Below are 14,391 nucleotides of genomic sequence, written 5' to 3'. Positions count from 1 at the left end.
AGGACTAAACCAGGACTAAACCAGACCCTAGACCAGGACTAAACCAGGACCTAGACCAGGACTAAACCAGGACTAAATCAGACCCTAGACCAGGACTAAACCAGACCCTAGACCAGGACTAAACCAGACCCTGGACCAGGACTAAACCAGACCCTGGACCAGGACTAAACCAGGACTAAATCAGACAATAGACCAGGACTAAACCAGACCCTAGACCAGGACTAAACCAGACCCTGGACCAGGACTAAACCAGGCCCAAGACCAGGACTAAACCAGGACTAAATCAGACAATAGACCAGGACTAAACCAGACCCTAGACCAGAACTAAACCAGACCCTGGACCAGGACTAAATCAGACAAAAGACCAGGACTAAACCAGACCCTAGACCAGGACTAAATCAGACCCTTAACCAGGACTAAACCAGGCCCAAGACCAGGACTAAACCAGGACTAAACCAGACCCTAGACCAGGACTAAACCAGACCCTAGACCAGGACTAGACCAGCCTAGACCAGGACTAGACCAGGACTAAACCAGACCCTAGACCAGGACAAAACCAGGACTAAATCAGACCCTAGACCAGGACTAGACCAGGACTAAACCAGACCCTAGACCAGGACTAAACCAGGACTAAACCAGACCCTAGACCAGGATTTGTAATTCTAGCTTTAATCCAATCAAACTTAAACCTAAATGTCATCCCGCTGTTTGTGTCACATTATAAGACTCTGCTGAGCTTGAAATATTATGCTAGGACATGTTGCTTGAATGGCTAGCTTTTATTTTTATTTTCTGGTTAGTTCCCGCTGTTGCCAGTAGATGGCGAGGGAGCACAATGCGATGCTTAATGTGTATTTTCTTTTTTTCTTTCTTTTTTTTCCGTTTTGAAATGTAAATGTAGAACAGACAAAAAACACGACAGAAACTGAGTGTGAAATAAATCAAAATCAGCCAAACAGTCAACAACAAGATTAAAGTGCATTTAACAGGTTTTCACGATTTTCTAATTTGATTGCATTTGGTGCATTTATACTTGTTCTACACATGCATTATAGTTTTACACCAATCAAGTAGGTATTTGTGGAGAAAAATGTGTAGAAAATGACAGGAAGTGACATCACAACAGGGAACATCATTCCAGTCAAAATGTATGCAGAATTTACACAAATAAATAATTTTTTTGACTCTCTAAACATTAATTCAACAGAATAAAGTCACTCTCATATTTGTCAATTAAAAATAAAGTGACATCAGCTGAGTTTTCTCTCAGTGTTTGCTGGGTAATTTCCTATTGTGATGTCATCAATTACAAACAGTAAGTAATATTATAAACCTAAAAATGTGCTATTCTGTGATACTTTTTTCTTCTTAATTTTTTTTTTTTTTTAGCAAAATTTGAATATATTTATCTTAACTGCATTTTAGTTCAATAAGTCGTCCAGCTTGTCACTTTACGGCATATTCAAATCAAAATAACGGTCCCAACCAGTCCAAAGTCGGTCAAATTTTTTCCGTTTCCAAATTAAAGCCGTTTAATTTTCCATTTGTTTTATGTCTAATGCGCATTTTCTATAGGCATTATTTTGAGTTTTACAACATGAGACGTCAAAGCAAAGTCACTCAAAAGCATGTCAAAACAAATCATGCACCATATGTGTCATTTAAGACGTTTTGGTCACTGTGAAGTATTTATGAAACATCACAATGTTTCCTCTCACAAAAACTGTAACATTATGGATCCTCTAGTGCGTTCCTGGTTTTAAACGCGTCCAAACCAGAACTAAACACAAACTAAACCGGGACTACGTTTACTGTACGTTTACTGTCGTTTTGTTGTTACGGACACATGTTGCCCAGGTGCGCGGCCCCTTCGGGACGTTAGACACGAGACCCCTGCGCGTCGCCCCTTTTGAAAAAGAGAACACTTCCCCTTTTCTTTTTCCTCATAACTGAAGTCTATGTTTACTCAGATTATACAATGATTCAAGTGTTTGCTATCTTGCAAGTCCAGTCTTCAATCTAACTTTTGTAAGATTAAAAAGTTAAATTTTAAAAATACCAGTGACGTTTGGACTTAAACTTTATTGATTCATGAAGTCAGAATGACGTGGTCAAAGCAGCTCAGTTACATTTACCCTTCGCTTCAGTTACTCGAGTCAGAAATCCTACTACTCCGAGTGTAATTTTAGTCCTACCGAGTAATATCTCTATTAGAAGTGATAGTACTCTTAATAAACCTGACAAAAAGCTTTATGTTGACAGTAGAAATGATTTGAATATTTGCATTTCTTGCAGATAGTATTTAGTTTTCTCTCATTTTTGTGTCAATCCTTTGAAAATACCAGATTTTGACCATTATTTAAATTTCAATTATATTAACGTCAATATATAAATCACATATAGTTTAGTTAGCTTAGTTTTTTTCAAATACATTGTAGTCTCACTTCATTTCTTTGTACTTTCTACTAGAGTAACATTATTTTTGAAGTAATGTCACTCTCACTTTAGTACAGTGTTTGGCTTCTCTACATTCTACATTCATAAAAACACACTTAGTCTCAGTTATTGTCTCTCTTAATGTCTCTCTTAGTCTCTCTTAGTCTCTCTTATTGTCTCTCTTATTGTCTCTCTTAGTGTCGGTGTAATCCCTCATTCGTCCAGGCGTGTTCCATAGTAGAAAAAGCTTCAGTTGTAGTCATCTGGACTCAGTTTGAAAAAATAGACGTTTCGACTCTCATCCAAGAGTCATTGTCAATAACAGAATTTAGGTCGAGAACTCCGATATTAATACTGTTCTGTGGTAAGACCCGCCCATTGGGAGGAGCCTTCCTGAAGTAGAAAGAGTTGTTTGTTTCAACAGAAACTCCCCCTTGTATCTACCGAGCCTATTCAGAATCTTAATGGGCTGTTAGAAACCTCTTTGTCTTTGTGAGACCCTGGCTCAACCACCCTGAGTACCTGATTAGCATCTGAATGTCCTTTACCTTTCCAGGGGTTCAGAATCCCATTATAAATAACAGGAAGATGAAACCTAAGCCCTCCATTTCTGTTTAAAGAAGGTCTTTCTTTTTTAACAAAAATAGCTTCCTTGACTCCTCTTTCAAACCATCTTTTCTCCCTGCTTAAAACCTTCACCTCACCCTCTTCAAACGAGTGATTAGAGGCTTCAAGATGGAGATGCACGGCGCTCTGAGGTCCTGAACTAGTATTTCTTCTGTGCTGATAAAGCCTCTTGTGTAGAGGCTGTTTCGTCTCACCTATGTAACGTTCTTTACAGCTTTCTTCACTGCATTGGATCGAATAAACTACATTGCTCTGTTTTTGAGTCGGCAACTTGTCCTTAGGGTGAACCAGTTTTTGTCTTAAAGTGTTTCCTGGTTTAAAATAAACAGGGACTTCGTGTTGTCTAAAAATTCTCTGCAGTTTTTCCGACAGGCCAGACACATAAGGGATAGAAACACCCTTCCTTCTCTGTTCAGTTTCCCTTTTGTCCTGCTTCTTGGTTCTCTTCACTCTGTTGAGAGCCCAAGCGGGGTAACCACAGGCTGAGAGGGCATTTCGGACATGTTTTTCCTCTTTCTTCTTGCCCTCTGAGCTGGTGGGCACACCTTGAGCTCTGTGTTGTAAGGTTCTGATCACACCCAGCTTGTGCTGTAGTGGGTGGTTGGAACCAAAGAGCAGATACTGGTCCGTGTGTGTAGGTTTCCTATATACTTCTATTTGGAGTTTCCCGTCCTCTCCTCTGATCGTGGAACAATCAAGAAAGGCCAAGCGATTCTCCTTAGCGTCTTCTCTTGTAAACCTAATATGTGGGTCCACCGCATTGATGTGATCAGAGAAGGTTTCCAGCTCTTGTTTCTTGATTGTTACAAAAGTATCATCGACATAGCGGAGCCAAAGTTTTGGGGCTATGCCTGAGAATGAGGACAGTGCCTTCTTCTCAAAGTGCTCCATGTACAGGTTGGCCACTATGGGAGAGACGGGCGAGCCCATGGCACAGCCATGAATCTGTCTGTAAAATTGTCCCCGGAATTGAAAGTAAGTGGTGTTCAGACAGATGTCCAACAGTTTACATATGTGTTCAGGTGTCAGTTTGGTCCTTTCCTGTAGGGTGGTGTCTTCCTGCAGTCTGATCCTCACTGCTGCTACTGCATCAGTGGTCGGGATGCAGGTGAACAGGGACACAACATCATATGAAACCATGAGGTCATCTGGGTCCAGTTGGAGATGTTTCACTTTATCCACAAAGTTGTGCGTGTTTTCCACATGATGTTCCAAATTCCCCACAAGCGGAGCCAATATAGTTGTTAAATGCTTGGCCACATTGTAGGTGATGGAATCTGTGCTGCACACTATGGGTCTGAGTGGAACCTCCTTTTTGTATATTTTTGGAAGGCCATAAATGCAAGGCATGGCTTCACCAGGATACAGTCTGTAATACAGAGGCCGGTCTATCGCTTCCTCTTTTTTCAGCCTTTGTAAACAGTCTATCACTTTCTTCTTGTAGCCACTGGTCGGATCTCTTTTCAAGCGCTCGTATGTGGTCGTGTCCTCGAGGAGGGTGTGGACTTTGGCTTCGTAATCAGCTGCGTTGAGAATCACTCAACGCACTCTTCAGGGTCGCTGTGACACGTAACCTCAGGTCTGTAGCCTCCTGAGGTTACGTGTCACAGCGACCCTGAAGAGTGCCAAACCACCGCCTTCAAATATCACAGCTGAAGAGAGGAAAGCACTTTCAGCACTGGAAAAAGATCATAGCATCAACATCCTCCCAGCAGACAAGGGACGTTGCACTGTGATTCTCAACGCAGCTGATTACGAAGCCAAAGTCCACACCCTCCTCGAGGACACGACCACATACGAGCGCTTGAAAAGAGATCCGACCAGTGGCTACAAGAAGAAAGTGATAGACTGTTTACAAAGGCTGAAAAAAGAGGAAGCGATAGACCGGCCTCTGTATTACAGACTGTATCCTGGTGGAGCCATGCCTTGCATTTATGGCCTTCCAAAAATACACAAAAAGGAGGTTCCACTCAGACCCATAGTGTGCAGCACAGATTCCATCACCTACAATGTGGCCAAGCATTTAACAACTATATTGGCTCCGCTTGTGGGGAATTTGGAACATCATGTGGAAAACACGCACAACTTTGTGGATAAAGTGAAACATCTCCAACTGGACCCAGATGACCTCATGGTTTCATATGATGTTGTGTCCCTGTTCACCTGCATCCCGACCACTGATGCAGTAGCAGCAGTGAGGATCAGACTGCAGGAAGACACCACCCTACAGGAAAGGACCAAACTGACACCTGAACACATATGTAAACTGTTGGACATCTGTCTGAACACCACTTACTTTCAATTCCGGGGACAATTTTACAGACAGATTCATGGCTGTGCCATGGGCTCGCCCGTCTCTCCCATAGTGGCCAACCTGTACATGGAGCACTTTGAGAAGAAGGCACTGTCCTCATTCTCAGGCATAGCCCCAAAACTGTGGCTCCGCTATGTCGATGATACTTTTGTAACAATCAAGAAACAAGAGCTGGAAACCTTCTCTGATCACATCAATGCGGTGGACCCACATATTAGGTTTACAAGAGAAGACGCTAAGGAGAATCGCTTGGCCTTTCTTGATTGTTCCACGATCAGAGGAGAGGACGGGAAACTCCAAATAGAAGTATATAGGAAACCTACACACACGGACCAGTATCTGCTCTTTGGTTCCAACCACCCACTACAGCACAAGCTGGGGGTGATCAGAACCTTACAACACAGAGCTCAAGGTGTGCCCACCAGCTCAGAGGGCAAGAAGAAAGAGGAAAAACATGTCCGAAATGCCCTCTCAGCCTGTGGTTACCCCGCTTGGGCTCTCAACAGAGTGAAGAGAACCAAGAAGCAGGACAAAAGGGAAACTGAACAGAGAAGGAAGGGTGTTTCTATCCCTTATGTGTCTGGCCTGTCGGAAAAACTGCAGAGAATTTTTAGACAACACGAAGTCCCTGTTTATTTTAAACCAGGAAACACTTTAAGACAAAAACTGGTTCACCCAAAGGACAAGTTGCCGACTCAAAAACAGAGCAATGTAGTTTATTCGATCCAATGCAGTGAAGAAAGCTGTAAAGAACGTTACATAGGTGAGACGAAACAGCCTCTACACAAGAGGCTTTATCAGCACAGAAGAAATACTAGTTCAGGACCTCAGAGCGCCGTGCATCTCCATCTTGAAGCCTCTAATCACTCGTTTGAAGAGGGTGAGGTGAAGGTTTTAAGCAGGGAGAAAAGATGGTTTGAAAGAGGAGTCAAGGAAGCTATTTTTGTTAAAAAAGAAAGACCTTCTTTAAACAGAAATGGAGGGCTTAGGTTTCATCTTCCTGTTATTTATAATGGGATTCTGAACCCCTGGAAAGGTAAAGGACATTCAGATGCTAATCAGGTACTCAGGGTGGTTGAGCCAGGGTCTCACAAAGACAAAGAGGATTCTAATAGCCCATTAAGATTCTGAATAGGCTCGGTAGATACAAGGGGGAGTTTCTGTTGAAACAAACAACTCTTTCTACTTCAGGAAGGCTCCTCCCAATGGGCGGGTCTTACCACAGAACAGTATTAATATCGGAGTTCTCGACCTAAATTCTGTTATTGACAATGACTCTTGGATGAGAGTCGAAACGTCTATAGTCCAGATGACTACAACTGAAGCTTTTTCTACTATGTCTCTCTTAGTCTCTCTTATAGTCTCTCTTAGTCTCTCTTATTGTCTCTTATTGTCTCTCTTATAGTCTCTCTTATAGTCTCTCTTAGTCTCTCTTATAGTCTCTCTTAGTCTCTCTTATAGTCTCTCTTAGTCTCTCTTATTGTCTCTCTTATAGTCTCTCTTATAGTCTCTCTTATAGTCTCTCTTAGTCTCTCTTATAGTCTCTCTTAGTCTTTCTTATAGTCTCTCTTATTGTCTCTTTTAGTCTCTTATTGTCTCTCTTATTGTCTTTCTTAGTCTCTCTTATTGTCTCTCTCAGTCTCTCTTATTGTCTCTCTTAGTCTCTCTTATTGTCTCTCTTAGTCTCTCTTATTGTCTCTCTTATTGTCTCTCTTAGTCTCTCTTATTGTCTCTCTTAGTCTCTCTTATTGTCACTCTTAGTCTCTCATATTGTCTCTCTAAGTCTCTCTTAGTCTCTCTTCGTATCTCTTATTGTCTCTCCTATTGTCTCTCTTATTGTCTCTCCTAGTCTCTCTTATTGTCTCTCTTATTGTCTCTCTTAGTCTCTCTTATTGTCTCTCTTAGTCTCTCTTATTGTCACTCTTAGTCTCTCATATTGTCTCTCTAAGTCTCTCTTATTGTCACTCTTATTGTCTCTCTTAGTCTCTCTTATTGTCTCTCTTAGTCTCTCTTATTGTCTCTCTTAGTCTCTCTTATTGTCTCTCTTATTGTCTCTCTTAGTCTCTCTTATTGTCTCTCTTATTGTCTCTCTTAGTCTCTCTTATTGTCACTCTTAGTCTCTCATATTGTCTCTCTAAGTCTCTCTTAGTCTCTCTTCGTATCTCTTATTGTCTCTCCTATTGTCTCTCTTATTGTCACTCTTAGTCTCTCATATTGTCTCTCTAAGTCTCTCTTATTGTCACTCTTATTGTCTCTCTTAGTCTCTCTTATTGTCACTCTTAGTCTCTCATATTGTCTCTCTAAGTCTCTCTTAGTCTCTCTTCGTATCTCTTATTGTCTCTCCTATTGTCTCTCTTATTGTCACTCTTAGTCTCTCATATTGTCTCTCTAAGTCTCTCTTATTGTCACTCTTAGTCTCTCATATTGTCTCTCTAAGTCTCTCTTCGTATCTCTTATTGTCTCTCTTAGTCTCTCTTATTGTCTCTTCGCACCCGACACACCGCCACCGCCACGTCCGCGACCGTAACCGACACTGCGGTAACTTCCTCTTTGTAACTTCCCAAACACTCTGGCCTCACAGCCCGAGGGTCCGAGCGCGTCGAGATGGTTCGAAAGGCGGCGCCGTCATTATCTGTGTTCGGAGGTGGGAAGTGCATTGTGCAAAGCCAGCGCTAACACTCTCCGCCTGATTCCATTACTGCTGATTGGCCCAGTAGGACCCTCAGACCTGTACTACACAGTTAATTAACAATAGAGAACGGGTGAGGGAGGGAGGATGGGGGGGAGAGAGAGGAGTAGAGGATGAAAATGCTGAATACTGGAGAATACACAGGTTTATTGTAGAGTCAGAGGGCCAAAGGGTTTAAAGAGGACGAGTATAAGCTGTTTAAAATGTGAGTATTGTGAAAGTACTGTATTATAATAGGGCAAGTCGTGACGCAGGGTCGCGAGTTCGATTCGCGACAATTTACTGCTTATCCTCCCTTTCACTCTGTACTTTCCTGTCGATAAACGGGCCATAACATTTTTAAAAAGAAAAAAATACTTCTACTAGCAAGAAATAGACACAGAACCATGGTAACAAATCGTATCATGTTGATGGTGTTTAGACTAGGCAGGTGTATTTAAAGAAAGATCTATTTAATAATGAAGAAGCACATATTCAACCAGATAAAGTCAGTGTTTAAGGAAATACATCATACAAGAAGATCTATGAAGAAAGATTGTTAAAATACTTTTTGTTGACTGAAAGCCCCTTTAGCCAACAAAATAGGCTAAAATGAAAGCATGTTGTAGTTTTTTTTCCAAGGTTCTTTTCCTGTGAACGTTGGTTAATTATTATTGACCAATGGTTAAATTAACATCCCAGCGACTCAAATGCTGTTGGGATTTTTGGGGCGTTACAAAAATTGGCTGAATTGACTTGAAATTGAACTGAATTTGTAAATTTTGTATATTTTATTGCTCAGATTTATTTATTTTTAAATTGTGAGCGGGCTTGCATCTCCACAAACCTGACTCGTACGTGGCCTGGATGAGCCTTCTCCTGCTTGTTTCCATGTAAATGTTGTTCCTTTGGCTATACTTTTCCACAATATTCCACAATAAAAGGCATCTATCTCCAAGTATGGTTTTAACTTTCTATTTCCATTTTAAAAATAATGTAAAGTTACATACTATTGCTTTAATTAGCATGAAATTGTGACTAAAAACAAATCAACATGCAGGAAATACGTTTTGTCTTAAATTGGCAATAAAAGAAAAAAACAAATACATCTACATTTCGATAAGAAGTATTGTCCTTGAATTTGATTCGATTTAACTGGAAAAAACAAAACGAAAATGACCAGAAATTGTGATTTAAACATGTGACGCCCGAAAAAAACGATGTGAAATAAGGAACAATAGCGAAGCCGTGCGTTTCCGAGAGAATTGAGCTGTGGTGTTGGTTAAAAAGAGGCCACAGAAGAGAAGGCGACAGAAGTGAAAAATGTGCCCCTGATACGCGACCCGGTGACATTTCCTCTCAGCTGATCGACTTTTAACAAGCCGAGCGCAGGCAGGTCAGCGCCATTTTTAACCCAGCGCGCGGAATCCATACGACGTCTGCGCACACACAAACAGAGAGAGTGTACGGAGAGAAGAAGAAGAGGAACGGGTGGGAGAGAGGAGGCCCAAATAGTGACAAAACGCTGTGGGAAAGAGTGAACGCCAACGAGGTGTGGCTTTGACAACGGGACGGACAACAAAAGATCTTTGAATTTGGAATAAAACACTCACATATGGAGGTCTTTGTACTTAGAAATTAGGCTGCTTGATTAATTAATTTCTGGTATTTTTTGCGGATATGTTATTAATTTACTAAAATATTAAGCTATTTATATATGTATAGACATTTTTTTTCTAATTTTGTGTTGAAAAAATGTTTAATTATTCACGACAAAGCACCGTTTTGTAACACCGCGCGCGAGTGAAAACACACGGATACGAGAAAGGAAGAAGTAGGAGGTGAGGGGAAATGTTGTAAAATTATGAATAAAAGTATGAAAAAGAAGGTTTATACACTTAGAAAATGAAATCTTATCTTTTACTTAAGACTTGAATAATTAGCTTGGATTTACTTAAAATAAATCAATGGGAAAAAGTGACTAGATGTAAACGAATTATGTGTTTAGTGTTTATAGAACAAATTAATAAGTATAATTGATCTGTTTTTAATTTTATTCTTATTTTTAATGAAACAATAAATCGAGAAAAAATACTGTTAAAGTCACACTATTTTAATGTACTATTGATGTATGCATTTGACATATGAATAAACTTTAAATGCAACTGTAAATGCACCAGAATTAAAGGACCAAAAATGACAGCGATACAATTACAGAAAAGCTAAAACAATTAAGCCAAGCAATATTAGAAATAGAACTAAAAATGGTGGTTATGGTGTATTGATATATATAAAAACCATGAAAATGTAAATCCAGGCCATGATGTGGCTGCCCTCCCCACAGGTGTAGGTCTAAATTCATGGGTTCAGGCGGTACTTTAACTTTGGAGTGTTTTAAAGCAGTGGGCCAAAGCTGCTGCCTAAAGGAGAAGGTGGGACAGCAGAGGACACTGAGAAGAATGGTTTGGGTAAAAATAATAATAAAGAGTTTATACTTTACACAGAGGACGACAGGAGGATGCATGGAGGAACAAAAGAGACACCGGCAAGGGCAAGAGGGGCAGCGAGCGGGGCAGTAAAAAGGGCCTTTGTTCTGGAGAAATAAATTAGGAAAAACATGATATTACGACATTGATAAAACACGCTGTTCATTATAGATAGATACGTTGTTAAGTCAAGTTACGTTTATTTATTATGCTTGATATTTTTGCTTCTTGAATAATTTTAAACATGTTTTCTTTCTTTTTTTAAACTGATTATTAAATTATTGAAAGTTAAAGTTTAAAGCTGTGTGTGTTTCCAGCTAATTTCTCTAGTGAATCAAGTCTGACTTAAGAAACACAATAGAATTCATTGTGGATGTAAAATAAAACTATTCATTGTCCATTTTAATTTCAAAAAGAAAGACTAAAAGAGCGGTACAAGTATGACCTCATTTGGCGTTGTCGGCAGGATTACAAATAATACATTTTAATTTAAAACAATTTACTTTTCTTTTTACTAGTTGCACATATTTTGATTGTACATAATCACGTGTGTGTTTTTATAAAGTGATGGGTATTAAAAACAACGTAGTAGTAGTGATTTTATCAATATTTCTGTCCAGACACTTATACAAACAACACATTTGCTGTAATATTCTGGTTGAATTCACAATGTCATATATTTAAACATCTTTATGCTCAAAATCAAACAGAACGTAAAGTAGATAGGCCTTTAAGTTGTGATGGTAAAAACAGCATTGCCTTATTTACAGCGTTGCTTTTAAGGGGGTGTTGTCTTGTGCGTAAGTAAAACACAAATACTCCTAGACCTCATACACTTACAAAAATCTCTATTACTCAAACTTCAAACTATTCCCTAATCCGGTTTACTTTAAATAGGTCACACCACACTCCCCTCTGTCCAATCTTTACACAGTCTTTGAACGCAGCGAATAAAACGCTGCACATAATAAAAGTAGAGGGCAAAAGGAGGCGAGCGCAGGACGGAGGGCAGGTTTATGGTTGCTGTTATGCACAAATGTAAACGCTTTGCCGACGTCCGCAAAAAACAATGACACCATGGGGAGAAGAAGCAGGTTATTCGCGTTTGTGAGTGGGCTGGAGCCACGGCACCACAGGGAGTCGAGAGAGAGAGATGGAGGGAGAGAAAGGGAGAGAGAGGATGAGAATTATATTGGGTCTTACTATTTTTGGGTTAAATCTCTAGGATGTTGCTTTTGTTCCATGAGCAACTTCTAAGGATGTGTTTTTTTCACGATACCACAAATTGCATTATATATATATATTTTGGTGATTGTGAAAATAAAAAGACTTATCGTTACAAAATTTTGCAGAAATTGTCTCGAAAAACAGTCAGACATATAAGCATCATAACTTGTATGTTGTCAGCAATTATTATTTAATTGCTCGTCTGGATACTAACATAAACTCGATTCAAATTTTGATAACCCATTGATTATTATTTTTTTTTATTAATTTTTTTTTTCTTCTTTTTTTTACAATAGACTGGAATTTTCAACACAAAATAATGTCTGTGTCTTTAATATTAAACCTCTACTAGTTCTTATGTTCAGTAGATAAAGATCATTGCTAAAACTGTCAGAAATAGTCAAATTTTCTCGAGTTTCGATACTGGTCTGGGCTCCGTTTCTCTTCACAACATTAGTGTAAACCAGGCGTAAAGCGTCTTGAGTAGGTTTTTAAATTGAAGATGTTTTAGAGCCTTTTTCGACTCTTTTGTTACACTAATTTAGAAAATAAGAAAATTTAGTTTGCAGCGCTTCTAACTTTCTCTCATTATTTTGTGTCCTGCCTCTGTCTTTTCCAGAATCACGGTCCTTCCTGAAAACACCCATGATGTTCTAGAGACTCCGTTCCCGCCTCACCTGTCCCCGCCCGCTTCCTGTTTCCTGTTTTGGCTCTTCTCCTGTTGAACTGTTACCGCGGGAAGCGAACCCCCGGGAACTTTTAACTGTTAATACGACGTCTGATATAACGACTACTATGAGACACGCCCCTCACACTCACGGACCTGCGCGCGGCGTTTTCGAGGGGAACTTTCTGAAGACTTTTTGCCACTTTTTTCCGACGATATTTGACAGTTCCTCGTCTGCTCCTTCACGCCAGAGAAAGAACGGAAAAAACATGAAATCCCTGTAAGAAAGAAAACCACACCTTTTAATGTACTTTTCATTTCATCCGATGACACGAAAAGAGAAAGAAAATCGTTCAATATGATTTAAACGTTGGTAATAAAAAAGAAGAAGACGCTTTTGGACGCGACGCAGTCAACGTCACATCAACATCACCGGCTGAAATGCTCTGATTGGACAATAATCAGCCGATCGGACGCGCTCAGGACTGAAGAGTTTTGAAAAAAATCAATAAAAGGACTATTTACGTCCAAATTTTAAAGTTTTTTCCAAACAAGGACAGTTGGAATGCATGAGAAAAATTCCTCCTTTGTTGTAATCATCTCCAATAATCTCCACCATTCCACGTTTATTTATCTAACTTTTCTGCTATTTTGACTTTATTATTCCCTTTTTTTGCTCTAATCTGTCCTTTTCTTGTCTTTATATCATCAGTTCTTTCACCCTAAACTGATGCAAACGTTTAATAATGATAATAATAGTAATATCAACTGTACAATCCTTTTTTTTTATGACAACGGAGTGGTTTTGAGACACTGTTATCAATATGCTAAAAGTGCGTTTGATTTTCCCTCTCCACCTCTTCACCTCGGACAATAGTGTGAGGATTTCGCTGTCGGGGAAAGTCGTGGTTCGCTTTTTTTGTCAAACTTCGGCTTATTTATAACATTTTTAGCCCTAGAATTGTTTACAATGAGATATGAAATATGTTTATCCATAGGGGGCGCCACAAAATGTTCCAAATTCAACGAAATACATAGAATTTTCAAGTTTTGCAATATTAAAAAAGTCGTATAATACATTTACTTCAATATTTGTGGTTTCTTTAGAAATATATGAATACAAAAAGCCCCTGAAGTTGCATCTGTAATGACGAACAAACCAACATTTAAGGTACATTTTTGCACCTTTACTAAACCAAACTCATATATCACTCTTGTTATTTTGGCACTTTGAGGTGAACAAACCAAGCGCTCCTCTTCTTTCCCCCCGAACAGTCAAAAGTCTTCTTGCCCCCGGGGCTTTTGTGATCCTGGTTTGCCGACGTTTTTGTGTTGCAGTTGTGTTTTGCTAACTTGTCGTTCATTTGCTGATAATATTTGACATGTTTTTGGGGGGTGGGACGGAGGGGGCGGGGGTTACGGGCGGGGGTGGGGTTAATGAAGGAAAAAAGGGACCCTCTGTGTAGATAGAAACATGTGTTATTCCCTGATTTATGTTCCCGTTTTTGAGTTGGAGATCTGAGTCTGTCACTGTTGGGTTTGAGCTGATGCAAATACAGTATTATAACAAAAGGCTGCGGCGTCGTGATTTACGCACCGGACACAGCGGGGTTTATACGACGCAAATATTACATTGACATGATAGAAACGGACTAAGACTTGAAGTGTGTATGACAGGCTTTTACAATTGTCTAATTTTGACTTTATTTGGTGTATTTATACCTGTTGTACATATAAATATTAGTTTTACACCAATTGAGTAAGTCAATTGGTGTAAAACTAATGACAGGAAAAAAAATGACAGGAAGTGACATCACACTATAGGCACACTAATTCCAGTCAAAGTTTATGACTGATTTAGACAAAAGAAACTACTTTTTTGACTCTCTAAAACATTCATTCAACAAAATGAAGTAGTTTTCACATTTTTTTATTTGTTGATTATTATTTTTTTTTTTAATTGACA

General features: G+C 39.5%; 1 protein-coding gene across 3 annotated transcripts in view; it reads left to right on the top strand.

Moving 5' to 3' along the window:
• The window catches only part of dachb (dachshund b), a 137,491-nt gene extending 123,674 nt beyond the window's left edge, over nucleotides 1–13,817 (top strand). For 2 of the 3 annotated variants that reach the window (XM_072458767.1, XM_072458766.1), the window contains exon 12: nucleotides 12,378–13,817. In XM_072458767.1, coding sequence (XP_072314868.1) covers nucleotides 12,378–12,415 — 38 coding nt within the window. In that variant the 3' untranslated portion in view covers nucleotides 12,416–13,817. The remainder of the gene's footprint in view (nucleotides 1–12,377) is intronic. The other variant, XM_072458768.1, reaches the window with a different exon arrangement.
• Nucleotides 13,818–14,391: the final 574 nt, after the last annotated feature.

Source organism: Eucyclogobius newberryi, unplaced genomic scaffold (assembly GCF_026437365.1).
Source record: "Eucyclogobius newberryi isolate DKJ021-1_F unplaced genomic scaffold, fEucNew1.0.hap1 SCAF_22, whole genome shotgun sequence".
NCBI classification, from domain to species: domain Eukaryota; kingdom Metazoa; phylum Chordata; class Actinopteri; order Gobiiformes; family Gobiidae; genus Eucyclogobius; species Eucyclogobius newberryi.
Note: the sequence above shows the minus strand (reverse complement) of the source record. Positions and strands in the feature narration are given on the sequence as shown.